At 38.1% G+C, this 13315-nt stretch overlaps 2 protein-coding genes across 2 annotated transcripts; one reads left to right on the top strand and one right to left on the bottom strand.

Annotated features, from left to right (window-relative positions):
* Positions 1–2988: 2988 nt before the first annotated feature.
* LOC112088449 lies at positions 2989–4587 on the bottom strand. The gene has a single exon (XM_024158729.1). The coding sequence runs from the start codon at positions 4585–4587 to the stop codon at positions 2989–2991; it is 1599 nt and encodes a 532-aa protein (XP_024014497.1).
* A 4310-nt stretch (positions 4588–8897) lies between these two features.
* LOC18022812 (protein TPX2) lies at positions 8898–12129 on the top strand. Its single transcript, XM_006405815.2, has 7 exons — positions 8898–9112; positions 9305–9364; positions 10441–10497; positions 10733–10831; positions 10930–10989; positions 11397–11491; positions 11772–12129. The coding sequence occupies exons 1-7, from the start codon at positions 9071–9073 to the stop codon at positions 11890–11892; spliced, it is 534 nt and encodes a 177-aa protein (XP_006405878.1). The 5' UTR covers positions 8898–9070; the 3' UTR covers positions 11893–12129.
* The last annotated feature ends 1186 nt before the right edge of the window (positions 12130–13315 follow it).

The raw sequence follows: 13315 nt of genomic DNA, 5'->3' as shown, positions 1-13315 counted from the left end.
GAGTGATTTCCACACGCTCCTTCATGTGTTTCCCGCATGACATCGAATGTCTCTTCGCCGTGAAGACAATTGAGCAGAGCGCCCGTCGAGCTCCAACGATAGAGGTCGCCATGTGACTGAATGTATTTAGCGCTTCGAACTTTTAAGCGCCTCGCTGCCCATCGGTCGGGTGGGACTTGGCCGTCTGTAATGTAGAGCAAGATTTCGATCCTTCAGTCTTCGGTTGTTGGTTCTTGTTCGGCAGGCTCGTCGACGACCTCGGGGGGAGGTAACTCGATGGCGTCCAACCTGTTCGCTTCGAGTTCTCGAACTGCGCATACTCCTCGAGGTAGGAAGATGCTGGGGAAATCGATGCTTTCAACTGGGATTACGCGCCTTTGATGTGGTTCAGACGTCGATGTGAGGGCGGCTAGTGCATCTGCCGAGGTGTTGTCACTCCTCAGAATTCTGGTGAGTGAGAAAATTTCGAAGCGATCAGCGAGGCTCTTGACGGCTTTAAGATACAAGTCCATCCGGTCGTTTCTGGTGTCGTAATCGCCGCTATACTGACTAACAACGAGCTGGGAGTCGCAGAAAGCTTTGATTTTTTTGACTCCGATTCCTTGCGCTAGACGTAGTCCTGCGAGTAAAGCCTCGTACTCTGCTTCATTATTGGAGGCTGGAAATTCGAGCCGGAACGATTGCTCCAATATCTCTTTCGTCGGAGATTCTAGGCGGATGCCGATACCTGCGCCTCGGGACGAGAAGGATCCGTCGACGTACAAGGACAACTTCTCGTCAGGTAGGTCGGTCTGGATTAGCTCTGGCGGAAGCTCTACCAGAAAATCTGCGAGGACCTGCGATTTGGCACTCGTCTTATTACGATATTCAATATCATACTCCGTCAGCTCGACAGCCCACTTCGCCATGCGACCTGACTGGCTCGGGCTGTGCAGTATCGTTCGAAGTGGTTGATTGGTCAAGACGACGACCGAATGGGATTGAAAGTAGGGTCGTAGCTTTCTGGCAGACATGATGACCGCGAGCGCGAGTTTCTCCAAAGTCGGATACCATTTTTCTGCGTCGTCCAGAGTTTTACTAACGTAGAAAATCGGTTTCTGCTCGCCTCGATCTTCCTTGACTAGGACGCCGCTTACTGCCGAGCTCGACACAGCGATATAGAGATAGAGGGTTTCGCCCGTTTCAGGTTTGGCTAAAATGGGAGGGCTGGCGAGGTACTCATTGAGCTGTTGGAAAGCTTCCTCACATTTACTATCCCACTCGAAACGTTTGTTGCCTCGGAGAAGTTGATAGAACGGAAGACACTTATCTGTGGATCGCGAGATGAATCGGTTGAGGGCCGCAATTCGGCCGGTAAGACGTTGGACCTCGCGAGTGTTGCGAGGTGATGGGAGATTGATTAGGGCATCGATCTGCTTCGGATTTGCCTCGATTCCTCGTTTAGTGACGATGTAGCCGAGGAATTCTACGGAAGTTACCCCGAAGGTACACTTAGTCGGATTGAGCTTCATCTGGTATTTATTTAGAATGGTGAAGCAAGCTTGCAGATGGCCGATGTGATCACCGGCGGTGAGCGACTTTACTAGCATATCGTCGATGTAAACCTCCATCGTTCGTCCCAATTGATTGGCGAACATGTGGTTGACTAGTCGTTGGTACGTAGCGCCCGCAATCTTTAAGCCGAACGGCATTACCTTATAGCAATAGGTTCCTCGATCGGTGATGAAGGACGTCTTCTCACGATCCTCGGGATGCATCGTGATCTGATTGTACCCGGAGAAGGCGTCCATGAATGACAGGAGCTCGTTGCCTGCAGTCGCCTCGACGATTCGATCGATGTGCGGCAAGGGGAAACTATCCTTGGGGCATGCTTTATTGAGGTCGGTGAAGTCTACGCAGATTCGCCATTTGCTGTTCTTCTTTTTGACGACAACGGGGTTTGCCAACCATTCTGGATATTTGACCTCGATGATCGATCCAGCCTTCGACAAACGTTCGACCTCGTCATTGACGGCCTGCGCCTTTTCTGGACCTAACTTCCTCCGCTTCTGCTTGATCGGTTAAAACGTAGGATCGATGTTAAGCTCATGACTTGTAATTGAGGGATCGATCCCTGGCATATCGCTTACTGACCAGGCGAATGTCGATGCGTTTCGGCGAAGAAGTCGTACGAGCTCAACTTTGATCTCCTCCTTTAGATCGGCTCCGATTCCTACGCATCGTTCGGGGTCGCTTTCGTCGATGTTTACTTGGACGACGAGCTCCTGCTTCGGTCTTTCTTGAGTTGGCAAATCGACTTGAGTTACGGGTAAAATCGTAAGACACGCCTTGGCTGGAATCGTGGATTTGAATCGGAGCTTGTGCTCTGCGGCGAAGCAGAGTCTCGATATCTCCTGAGAGCCTCGGATAATTTTTACCCCGAACGCGGTTGGGAACTTGAGGCATTGATGATAGGTCGACGGCACCGCTTTCATGGATTGCAGCCAAGGCGTTCCCAGAATTACGTTATAGATGGCAGGTTTATCGACGACAACAAATTTGAAAAGGCGGGTCGTCTTTGCCGCGTAAACCGGGATTCTGATCGTCCCAATCGAGTAGACCGTATCTCCATCGAATCCTGTGAGTGGCTTAACCGAAGACTTGAGGTGATGGTTCGCCAGTTCCATTTTGTCAAGCATCTCTTTGAAAATCAGGTCGACCAAGCTCCCTGTATCAACCAGTATCCGAGATACTTCGCAATCTGCGATCCGCAGCTCGACCACAAGCGGATCGTTGTGCGGCATATCAACTCCTTCCGTGTCGGCCTCGGTGAATGTGATCGCGTCGCTATCGGCGGTCTTGGGGCTTTTAACTTGCCATTTTTGTGCGAGCATGACCTGGCGGCCGTACTTTTTTATCGACCTGACGGAATCGTTGCACGTCGATAAGCCTCCCATGATAAAGAACACTTTCTTTCGAGATGCTGGGGGAGTGTCACCTCGAGGTTGGTTACCTCGATCTCTCTTTGCGAGATCGTCGTTGGATTGTTCGTTTGTTGGGGGGGGGAGGTGGAAGTTGCTCGGTGGAAGCCGCTGGTCGAGCTTCGTTATTTCGCGAGGCGGTATTTTGGGGCTGGTTCGCTAATGCGATCTCCCCCTTCCGATATTTGGCGAGCAAGTAGGCATGTAGTTCGCGACACATCGCAGTCGGGTGACCGTACTTGTTGTGATAGTCGCAGAAAGGTCGTGTCTTCCCGCGATCTCCTCGTTGCCAGGTGTTCGATTGGTTTTGATACTGGCGGTTTTGTTGTTGTTGAGTACTGATGTTGTACGTCGCTCCTCGGCGATTGTCACCTCGATAGTTATTGTCGAGATGTTGTCGAGGCTCCTGATAATCTTGTTTGGGGATTTCTTTGTGAGGTTGCTGCTTCGGTGTCGCTTTTGCTGGCGACGCGATCTCTTTTTCTTCTTCGTCCTCGATGTATAAGGTGGCACGGTGAAGCGCGTCTTCGAGAGTTCGGGGTTTGCTGAACTTGAGGCTGTCCCGAAACTTCGAATCGATTCGCAGGGCATTCCAAAGAGCTGGCAGCGATGCCTCGTCAGTCACGGTGATCCGAGAAACGATCGCATTGAACCTGCCGATGAAAGATCGAAGGGATTTTTTTTCGCCTTGTTTGATCTGGTAGAGGTCGGCACTGGAAACTGCACCTTGGATATATATCATGTACCTCTTGAGGAATGCGGTCGACAATGCTTGGTAGCTGTCAATCGAGTTCACTTTTAACTTGGAGAACCAAACGAGGGCCGCACCGCTGAGGTTTTCAACGAATAGTTGGCAGAAGCCTGCATCTTTCTCCTCGGGGGTGAATCGTGCTCGGCCCATTTGAATGCTGAACGCGGTCATGAATTGGCTTGGGTCCGAGTTGCCTGTATACGTCGGGAGATTGAACTTCACTTGAGTTCTGATCGGGAAGTCGGTAATTCGGGTCGTGAACGGTGTGCTTTGGCTTTCTTTCAACACACGGTCGATCTCAGGTGCCGAGCTAGTTGCTTGATGGACAAGCGAAGTCATGGCTCGCAATTTGGCTCTCATTTCGAGCATTTCTTCGTCTTGCTGCGAGTTCCTTATCTGAAGCCGACGTGTTTCGTGTTCGGGAGCCCCGATGTTCACCTCGTCGCAGTTCGAGGTTGGATGATTTTCTGTTGTTGGTGGTGCGGGTGAGTCTCCGAATAAGGCGCGCTGTACGCACTGAATTTCTTGGGCTCGTCTCTCTGGGGCTTGGGTCTCTGATGAATGCAATATGTTGACTTGATCTTGGCAAGAAAGTTGTGCCGCGGCGAGCTCGTTCAGGCGAGCGCTTGTCTGATGATTCAGCTCTTCCATTCGAGCCATCATTGTTGCGAATAACGTTGCGACGTCGGTTGGAGCTGGTGTGCTTCGATTCGCATCTTGCGCTTTTGGGTGTGAAGTTGCGTTTTCCACGGGATTCATCGTTGGTGTCCGCCTATTCGAGGTCTCCGGATTGTTAACTGGTGACACGAGAAGTCCCTCCTCGGCAGTAGTTGAGATGGGTAGGTTAGTTGTTTCGTTGACCTGAATTCCTGACATTATCGAGCTCCTCTTTGCGTAGAAAGAAATCTCTTAGCCCCACGGTGGGCGCCAATTGTTGTATTGTATCCGCACACGAGGTCACTTTGGTAAATGTATCTAGGTGGAGCTCGGAGATTCTTGTTTGAATAGAGGTGAGATCGATATGATGTTTTCGAGGTGATAATACGAGGTCAAGTAAGCGAGGTAAGAGTTGAAGATTTAAGTATAGAGTGTTTTAGTCTTTATTTCAATTACGGATCCCGTAATAAATGAAGTTACAGGGCTATTTATAGTGTTGAGATTATGTTACATCTCGGTCAGACTAGCTTGGACGGCCGGGTAGATAGACATGACCGACCGTCTATTAAAACGTCGTGCTGGCGAGCTGTTTCATCTACGTCGACGTGGCGAGCTGTCCCATCCATGTCGAGGTGGCGAGATGTCCCATCCGTGTCGTGGTGGCGAGCTGTTCCTTTGATATGAAAAGGTCGTCTCCTCGAACGACCTCGTTTTAATCTTCGCGCATGGGCTTGTTGATCTTCGATCTTATTGGGCTTTCATTTCGCTAATGGGCCCGAACGAAATTACAAAAAAGAGGCTGTGCTCAGCCCACCTACAATATATATATATATATATATATATAACTAGGAGGTAATCAAGACTTTTAACAGATGATTAGCAGGATTTTATAACCACAAAATAGTGTGGTTTTATCTTAACAGATTAGCTACGCTATTTATGGAAGATACCATGACAAATAGCCAAATTTCTTAGCTACTTATTACTACGGACTGGATGTTAGTAAGATTTAGATATATAGTCACAAACTTTTTTCATAACAATTTTTGGCTAAATTCAAAATGGGAACGGATTATGTTCGTTAGTCACAGAAAAATTCCGTCGCTATATACGCCATTTTTAGTGGATTTTTTTCAACATTCTGCTTCAAATTTAAGACAGCTCAAAATCAAGAATTGGTCGGACGTAGTAAAACGTTAATCCAATTATCTTTGTTTAATTAGTTAAAGTTATGGCCATTCGATCGCCAGACATGACAAAGGGTACCCAACCTCCAATTAGTTAAGATATCTTACCTCCAGTTAGTTTATATATCCCATTACATACGAATATGATTGTATTGGAGTGATTGTGTCATAGATATATATCTTAAAAAATAATGGTAATGCTGAAATTAGAGACATTGAGCTAGAACTCCAATAACCATTATCATGTTTTTATAAATTCAAAGTTTACTTTGATATTCAGGGAAAATAATCTTCAAGATTTACAATCGAAATTTATCCAGTGAATAAATAAAGTATGCATCACTAATATATCTGACCCCGACTAATAAACACGTTAATGTCATTTTATTCGAAAATCATATATAATATGGAATAGAGATAAGCTCAAGCACATCATAATATTGAATAATGACATGATTATATATGCTACACATATAATATTACTATAAGTCAATCTCACCCACATATCTTTCATAGATGTTACGTAGTCAATTTGTCACTAAACCCTAATCATGCATGTTGGTGTTGCCATGCCCGCGAAAAATAAAAGAACAAAACACACACACAAAAGACTTGAGATTCAAGATTTGCATGAGTTAGGTTCTGTTTCCAATCAACGACCTAACTTAACAGTATGACATTCCTCTTAACCTTTTGCACTATTCTCACATAGATTTTCAAAACATTATCCCGCGCTTAATTATGATTAAGAAAAATAGCAATATAATATAATAAGACAAAACCATAAACAGTTTTGTCGACCACTTTCTCTGAAATAGATGATGACTCACCAAGAAACATTTAAGATTGAGGTTTGTTAGGCTAACAACCTCTTGGTTAAAATTTTGAAACTTTTTATTTGTAAAAGAAGGGCCACGAATCCCTTAAAGAAACGTGACTCCAAAGTGTACAAAGCTAAAACTATTTCTTTCTATTTTTCTTTCGTGGTAATATAATATACCACATTCATATATTATTAGAAATTTTAATTAGCGATTCGAAACTAACCGAAAATTTTAGAGAATTTATTTATTATTCTGTATATAAATAATACAAACCCTGATCAAGGTCTATATTTATAATGTGCCAAAAATTTGTTCCAATAGGATTAGTAAAAATAACTTTTCCTAAACATGATAAAATATCATACCGTGTCTTCAGCCCATTACATTCATCTGCTTGCTCAAGAAAGGTCCCATAACAGTCTTTATCAGATTTTAAATCACTAAGCATCACATATAGTTTTTGTAAATAGAGTAGAATTTAGTTTGATTTTTATGATGTAGGCGATGGTTGTTTTTTATGTGAACGTTATTTATGTATCCATTTAGATATTAAAATATTGTCAGAATATTTATAAATTCTAAGCGCCATGAGAAAACTTAAAAGAAATCACAAAACTATAATTAGCAGGACTAATATTTCAGTTCAGAAAGTAATGTAGCCTCGACTGTTTCAGACCGAAAATTTGTACGTATTCGTTTACATATATTAATAAAATAATATATTTTTATAAAACTTCATCTTTTTTTTGTTGATTTCGTTGTCAATTGTAAACAAAAAAAATCCAAACTCAGATAGACTGCGTTTATGGTTTACAAAGATAGCTTTAATTCGAAGCTTGTGGTTTCATTTATAAAGCATATTTCCCTGTTATTTTTTGTGGTGTTTAAAGACGTTAGGCGAAAATGAAAGTTTCATAAAATAACGATCAGCTTCTGTGGCTTTACATCATCACAATTTCTTGCAGCAATTGTTGTTCTGATTTTTTTGTCAACATATATAATAATATAAATGAATTTAAACAGTTCAAAACTTTAAAAAAGAGGTACACAAATTAGACTTTAGTCGCGATGAGTATTTAAGTATTCAGGTTGTACACTATTTTAGTAATATTGTTCTATATATCCAAAGGACCAAAAACCTAACTTGTTCTCCTCCCATCTAGAGTGGTCATCGAGATATCAAGTTAATTCAGGGAAAACAATATAAAACGTCTTATAACAACGAGAAGCTAATTAACGATTAACAAAGTATGATAAAAATAATAGAAATACTTATAAATCCCAGAGATGAGATGTGAAGGAACATGAATGACGCTAGGTATATTACAAAGATGCATGAGTGGGAAGTTTAATCAGAAAGTTTGGTGCATGAGAGCTCTACCCATTTGTTTTTTTTGTCGGACAACATTATCAACTTAACACTCTCTAGATTTTTTAATTGCTTATCAATATGAAATCGAGAAATATGTATGTATATCTATACAGATATAAAAAAAAAGCAATTTATGTTTTTGTTAAGGACAAAAATATGAGCCTATTAGTAGCTTAGAAGTGTGTATTGAGAATCTCAGATTCCATCAATTATAATAATATTCCCGGCTATTGGGTATAAGCATAGCTGCACTTTTGTTTATATAATAACAATTTTTTTTTTAATCGTGGGCATCCCAAAATCTGTTTAGGTTCAAAGACTAATCCCACAACGCTTTACATTTGTGTATGCGTTTGGAAATATTTTAAATTTAAAACGCAGCTAGATGACCAAATAAACTCGAACCAAGAATCTCTCATTTGGAATTACCACTGCACCAAGACAACTTGGTTTATATACAATAACAATTATATGATTCACTTAGAGTTCCTCTCTCTCTTATTGACCGGTTTAAAGTATTAGTATCCAAGTGCTTTGAGTGTTATTAGTTAGAATTTACACGTACAATCGATGTAAGTTGCTAGCTCTATGGTGGTACATAATAATTAAGAGAGCGGCGTTATTTATACCCACGGATAAGTTCCGGTTTCATGGATGGTGGTTCTAAATGGACGTAAATTCACCACTACCAAAAACACCTAATTATTTTGTAACTTTTCTTCAGTTTTTCATTCTTTGTTTTCTCTAATACGAATTACTTTATGATTGTACGTTACTAATATTAAACTTTGAATGATTTGAGAAGCCACTTAAACCTAACTGAAGAAATATATATATATACTTTTTATTTGGGGTAAAGCTGGAAGTCTTGGACCTTTGGCATAATATTCTCTGGAGCCAGAATACCAAATATAAGACGTAAATCACTCCTCCCAAGTAGAATTATACTGAGATAATTATATTCATTATAAAACATTATTCTTTTGAAATAGCAAAGAAAATCATGAATAAACCCCTAATTAAAGCTTGTTGCTGATGCAGCAACAGACGCCACTTAGGACAGCTACTAATGCCCAAACTTGTTTGTGATTTTCCTTCGTCATTCTTCGATCTCTATAAATTGATCACTTAATCTCTTATCTCCTTCACTCATCAAGTAATATTTTTATTCTACTTCTTTTTAAATTAGAGTTCATCATAAGTTGTGACTAAAGAAAAATAGAGTTTGTAAAGGCGTTTGGGTTTTTGTTTAGTTATATTTTCTTAAAACATTGTTCTTCACAACCACTTTTATAAACTTTAAATCTCTTCTCTTAAACATGTGTACTGGAAAATCATCACACACAAAATCCTCACCCAAGGTTATTCAATAATTAGTTACTTTTTTTCTTTGTCAACTTTAATAATTGGTTACTTTAGTTGCTACATTCGTGTATATACTCATGGCACGTAAATATTTCGCACGTGTGTAATAATCTATACATTAATTAAATCAAAGAGATTGACAAAGTTTTTTTTGTTTCTTGCTTTTTTTGTTTTTTGTTTTTTGTAAGTTTGGGAAAACAAGCCCAACTTCTTCTGTACTGTCCCTGGGTTCCAACGGTAAAGGAATGGTGAGATGAAGATCCATTTTTCATGATTTCTTTTACATTATCTTTTTTATTTTGTTGGTGAGGCAGTAGTGTGTGTGTATATTATATATAATGTTTCTGTCATCAAATATCCTCAAATTTTGACATAGTCTATAAGTCCAGCCTGGACTGTCCAGGTCATGAAAAATTTTGGAAAAGGAGACTTTATTGAAAGATGATAAAGGCCCTAACTTGTATGTTTTCCTTCAAAATATATCATTGAATTTATGGGAAAAAATGTAATGATAAGTAAAGTTTTTAGCAAAAAAAAACTTCCGCCAATAAGTTTTTTGTTTTTTTAGTTAGAAGAATATATTTCTTTTATATATATCGCATGCAGGTGTAAAAAATACAGCCAGTAAAATAACAAAGGAAAAAAAATTCGTTTTTGTTTCACTTTTACTAATCAAGAAGAAAACACTTTTCTTCCATACTGTTGTAACAAAAAAACATGTCTGTCTTTCTTTCCATCTAAATATTTAAATTGTGGAAAAAATAACTCTAAATTTTTCCCTTTTCATCTGTTTTCTACCCTTTTTTTCATCTGTTTTCTACCTTTTCTTTCTTCTTATCTACCTTTTTACTCCAAGATATACCAGTAAAAAAAAAGATATACCAGTAAACCTTTTAGAGAAAAAGATAACAAAATATTCCAGTTTAAAAAAACAAAAAAATATTATACAAATGATGTCAACATCATTTTACTAGCAATTTCAATAACAAGGAAATAGGAATTTTGTACGGATGTCCCAATATTTTATAATAGTTTTAATGCCACTTCTGATGAGAAGTTTCACACGTAGTATTTTGTTTGGGTGCATGTGTGTCTCTTGTAATCTTTTTCAAGCAATAGTACTAAATCATTTTTCAATTTCATCCTCCATTTTTAATAACAGTTTAGTTAACTAATAGTTTGTTATGGACGTGAACTTCTCTATCCAAAGTTGTGAAATAATTAATGTGTCAAAAAAGTAAAGTTTTTTCGTTACAAGTGTGTGTATAGTGATTAATGTAGAATGGTTTGATTTCTTCGATTGTTGACTGAAATTTTATTGTAGACCAAAGTGGAACTCAAAGACAGATCGCATGACAAAACCAAGCCAGCTGCGACTAAGGTACCCTTATAAAGATTACGATCAATTGTGAAAATATACAATATAATAACAATATAATATATATATATATATGCATGCATAAATAAAAGAAAAAAATAATTCATATTTACATGAACAAAATTTTTCTGTTACGTCAGATATTTTTCGAATTCACCAGTTCTACATTAAACGTATTTACTTTTACAATTAGTTAATTATCCATGCATAAATTTATTGAATTTTTTCTATTAATCAGAATGTTTCAAAGGCACCAGCGAAAGAGAACAAAAAGCCTACTGAGTTCAAGCTTCATTCTGGCGATAGAGCAGTGAAACGTGCCATGTTCAACTATTCGGTTTACTCAAACTTCCATAAATAATTTGATTTAAATTTTTTTTCTTATTTCCATTAAATTTTGTGTTTATCCTTGGAGCTCATTTGCCATCTTCGCAGGTTGCAACTAATTATTATATCACGAAACTGCAGAAAAAACAAGAGGAGAGGTTGCAAAAGGTATAATATTTTTTTTAAAATGTGATTATAATCACTATTAGGCTAGAGAACAATCTTAACCAATTTAAACCGAGGTAAACCGTAATCTGATTGGTTTTGGTCTCTCTTGAGCTGTTAACCGACGCCAAACCATGTACATAATATGACTGGAGTGGAGCCTCTCTATATATGTGAATCTGGCTACTCGAAAATTGAACATTTCATTTACTTTCGGTAGACTTATGTGGACCATTGGAATTATAATGCATTTTAACCTAAATTAATCAAGTTGATGCTTTGCATATCGGAGCATTGATATAAAACCGGAACTTCTTTAACTAAAAGAATGACAGTAGTCTGAATTCGGTTTACTTCGGTTTAAGAAGAAATTTCAAAACTAAACTGTGTCAAATCGAACAATGGAATAGATGATAGAAGAGGAAGAAATTCGTATGCTGAGGAAGGAAATGGTTCCAAAAGCTCAATTGATGCCTTTTTTCGACCGGCCTTTTCTCCCACAGAGGTTAGTTTCATCATCGTTAGATTTATTTCCCCTGTTCCAAAATAAATGTCGTTTTTTTATTTATATTGCACATTATAATAGTTTAGTGTTATTTCTAAGTAATCAGTTTTTTAATTAGAGAAATAAATTTATATAGTGTTAGATGCATTTTTCAGTATAAGTGAAAAATCATTAAACCATTCTTATAAATTATAATGAACTAGAGGATTGTGTATGATCATTCATATGGTTATTAATTAAATCTATTTTTTTTTATTTTGGCATAAATGTTTGGGTGTAGATCGAGCAGACCATTGACGATGCCAAAGGAACCAAGCTTTGGAAACGTTAACAGCACTTGTTGGACTTGTGTATTCAACAACCAACACTATCTCTACCATTTACACCATGCTCATGCTTAAATCTTGAGAGCCTCTCGCTCAATTAGGGGCTTTTGCTAATTTTCATTTCGAAAATATATCTTTTGTAATATGTAGTTTTTCTTTTATTTTCTTGGCAGCTTTGTTTCTCTTCTTTTCCCCTCTTTCTTTTCTCAGTCTTTTCGTAGATAATAAACGACTGATACTTGATTTCGAGTAACATCATATATATACATGATTACATGTAGACAATGTACAAGTAAGTCACTCCCATTTGTTGTGTACACCCAGCGGACTATAAGTTTTTGGGAAAGAAAAGCAAATGTTGAAGCAAATGTGGAAATATATATATCATCTTTTCATGATAAAATCTAAAAATTTATTGGAATTTTGTTCTTCTATAAGATATTAAAACAAATCTTATGTTTTTACAAGAGAATAAGGACCACAAAATAAACATAGAGAATTGGAAAAGTGAATCCGTAGATCTGAAACTTCCCCTTAGCAAAGGCTAACAATTTTGTTACATATGAATTATAATGGATTTCTAACTCAAAATCAATTTACATTGAGAAGATTGACTAAAATCCTTAAATACTACTAGGAGCATACCTGCGCATATGCGCGGGGTCTTTATATATATTTTTGTTGGTAATGTAGTTTTATTTTTTAGCTTTGTTCATTTTGGTATTTTAATATCATATTAGAAATTCCATGGTAAAAAAATAAAATTTTGTACTCAAACTAAAATTATGTAAATTTAGAAGAGATTCTAACAACTTTTTTTATGAAATCCAAACGTTTTCTCCCAAAGAGATTTTCACAAAACATTAATTGAATTATGAATTATAAGTTTTTATTTTGTAGATGATGAAGTGCTCTGTATATAATGTGAAGTGATAAGTGGTTTAATTATTTGGACTTAACTTTGAATTATAAATCACATGGATGATCAGTACACCCTGTGACACGAACTGATGAACAAAGAATTGTGAGAATCTCTAACTCCTTTGAAACTGCTTCGGTAAGTCTCTAGGACAAAGAATCAAGTCATCCTTAAGAATGAGCAAGAATCTAAGAAAACCTTTGTTGATTTTAAATTTTTAATCCTTAAGAATGGCACATTATTTCAAACTTTTTACAAACTCCAGATCCCTTGGTTCACCAACATTACTATAGAAATATTCTCATGAACTAACTTCCCTTCTTTATTACCATCTTTTTATTTTGGAAATTTTCATACATAATGCATTTAGCAAACCAAGTTTCGCATTCTCACAATGTAGACTTCATTTATGTACAACAATTATATTTTCTAGACCACGTGAGTATGATGGATTCTTTCTAATCCAGGCAATAGCCAAAGCGATGTAGCAATGGGTACAAAACTCCAACACAGCCACAACGGGAAAGTTGGACATACAACAGGAAAAATCAAAATAATCTTGACAATTAAAAATAAACA

This window comes from Eutrema salsugineum, unplaced genomic scaffold (genome assembly GCF_000478725.1).
Source record: "Eutrema salsugineum unplaced genomic scaffold, Eutsalg1_0 scaffold_14, whole genome shotgun sequence".
NCBI classification, from domain to species: domain Eukaryota; kingdom Viridiplantae; phylum Streptophyta; class Magnoliopsida; order Brassicales; family Brassicaceae; genus Eutrema; species Eutrema salsugineum.
The sequence above is the reverse complement of the archived record's forward strand: the minus strand, read 5'-3'. Positions and strand labels throughout refer to the sequence as shown.

Excerpts from the sequence above, each read along its gene's own strand:
- LOC112088449 (XM_024158729.1), bottom strand. The coding sequence starts at position 4,587 with ATGTCAGGAATTCAGGTCAACGAAACAACTAACCTACCCATCTCAACT.
- LOC18022812 (XM_006405815.2), top strand. The coding sequence starts at position 9,071 with ATGTGTACTGGAAAATCATCACACACAAAATCCTCACCCAAG. Across the intron at positions 9,365-10,440 it reads GTTCCAACGGTAAAGGAATG|ACCAAAGTGGAACTCAAAGA; the intron begins GTGAGATGAAGA and ends ATTTTATTGTAG. Across the intron at positions 10,498-10,732 it reads CCAAGCCAGCTGCGACTAAG|AATGTTTCAAAGGCACCAGC; the intron begins GTACCCTTATAA and ends TCTATTAATCAG.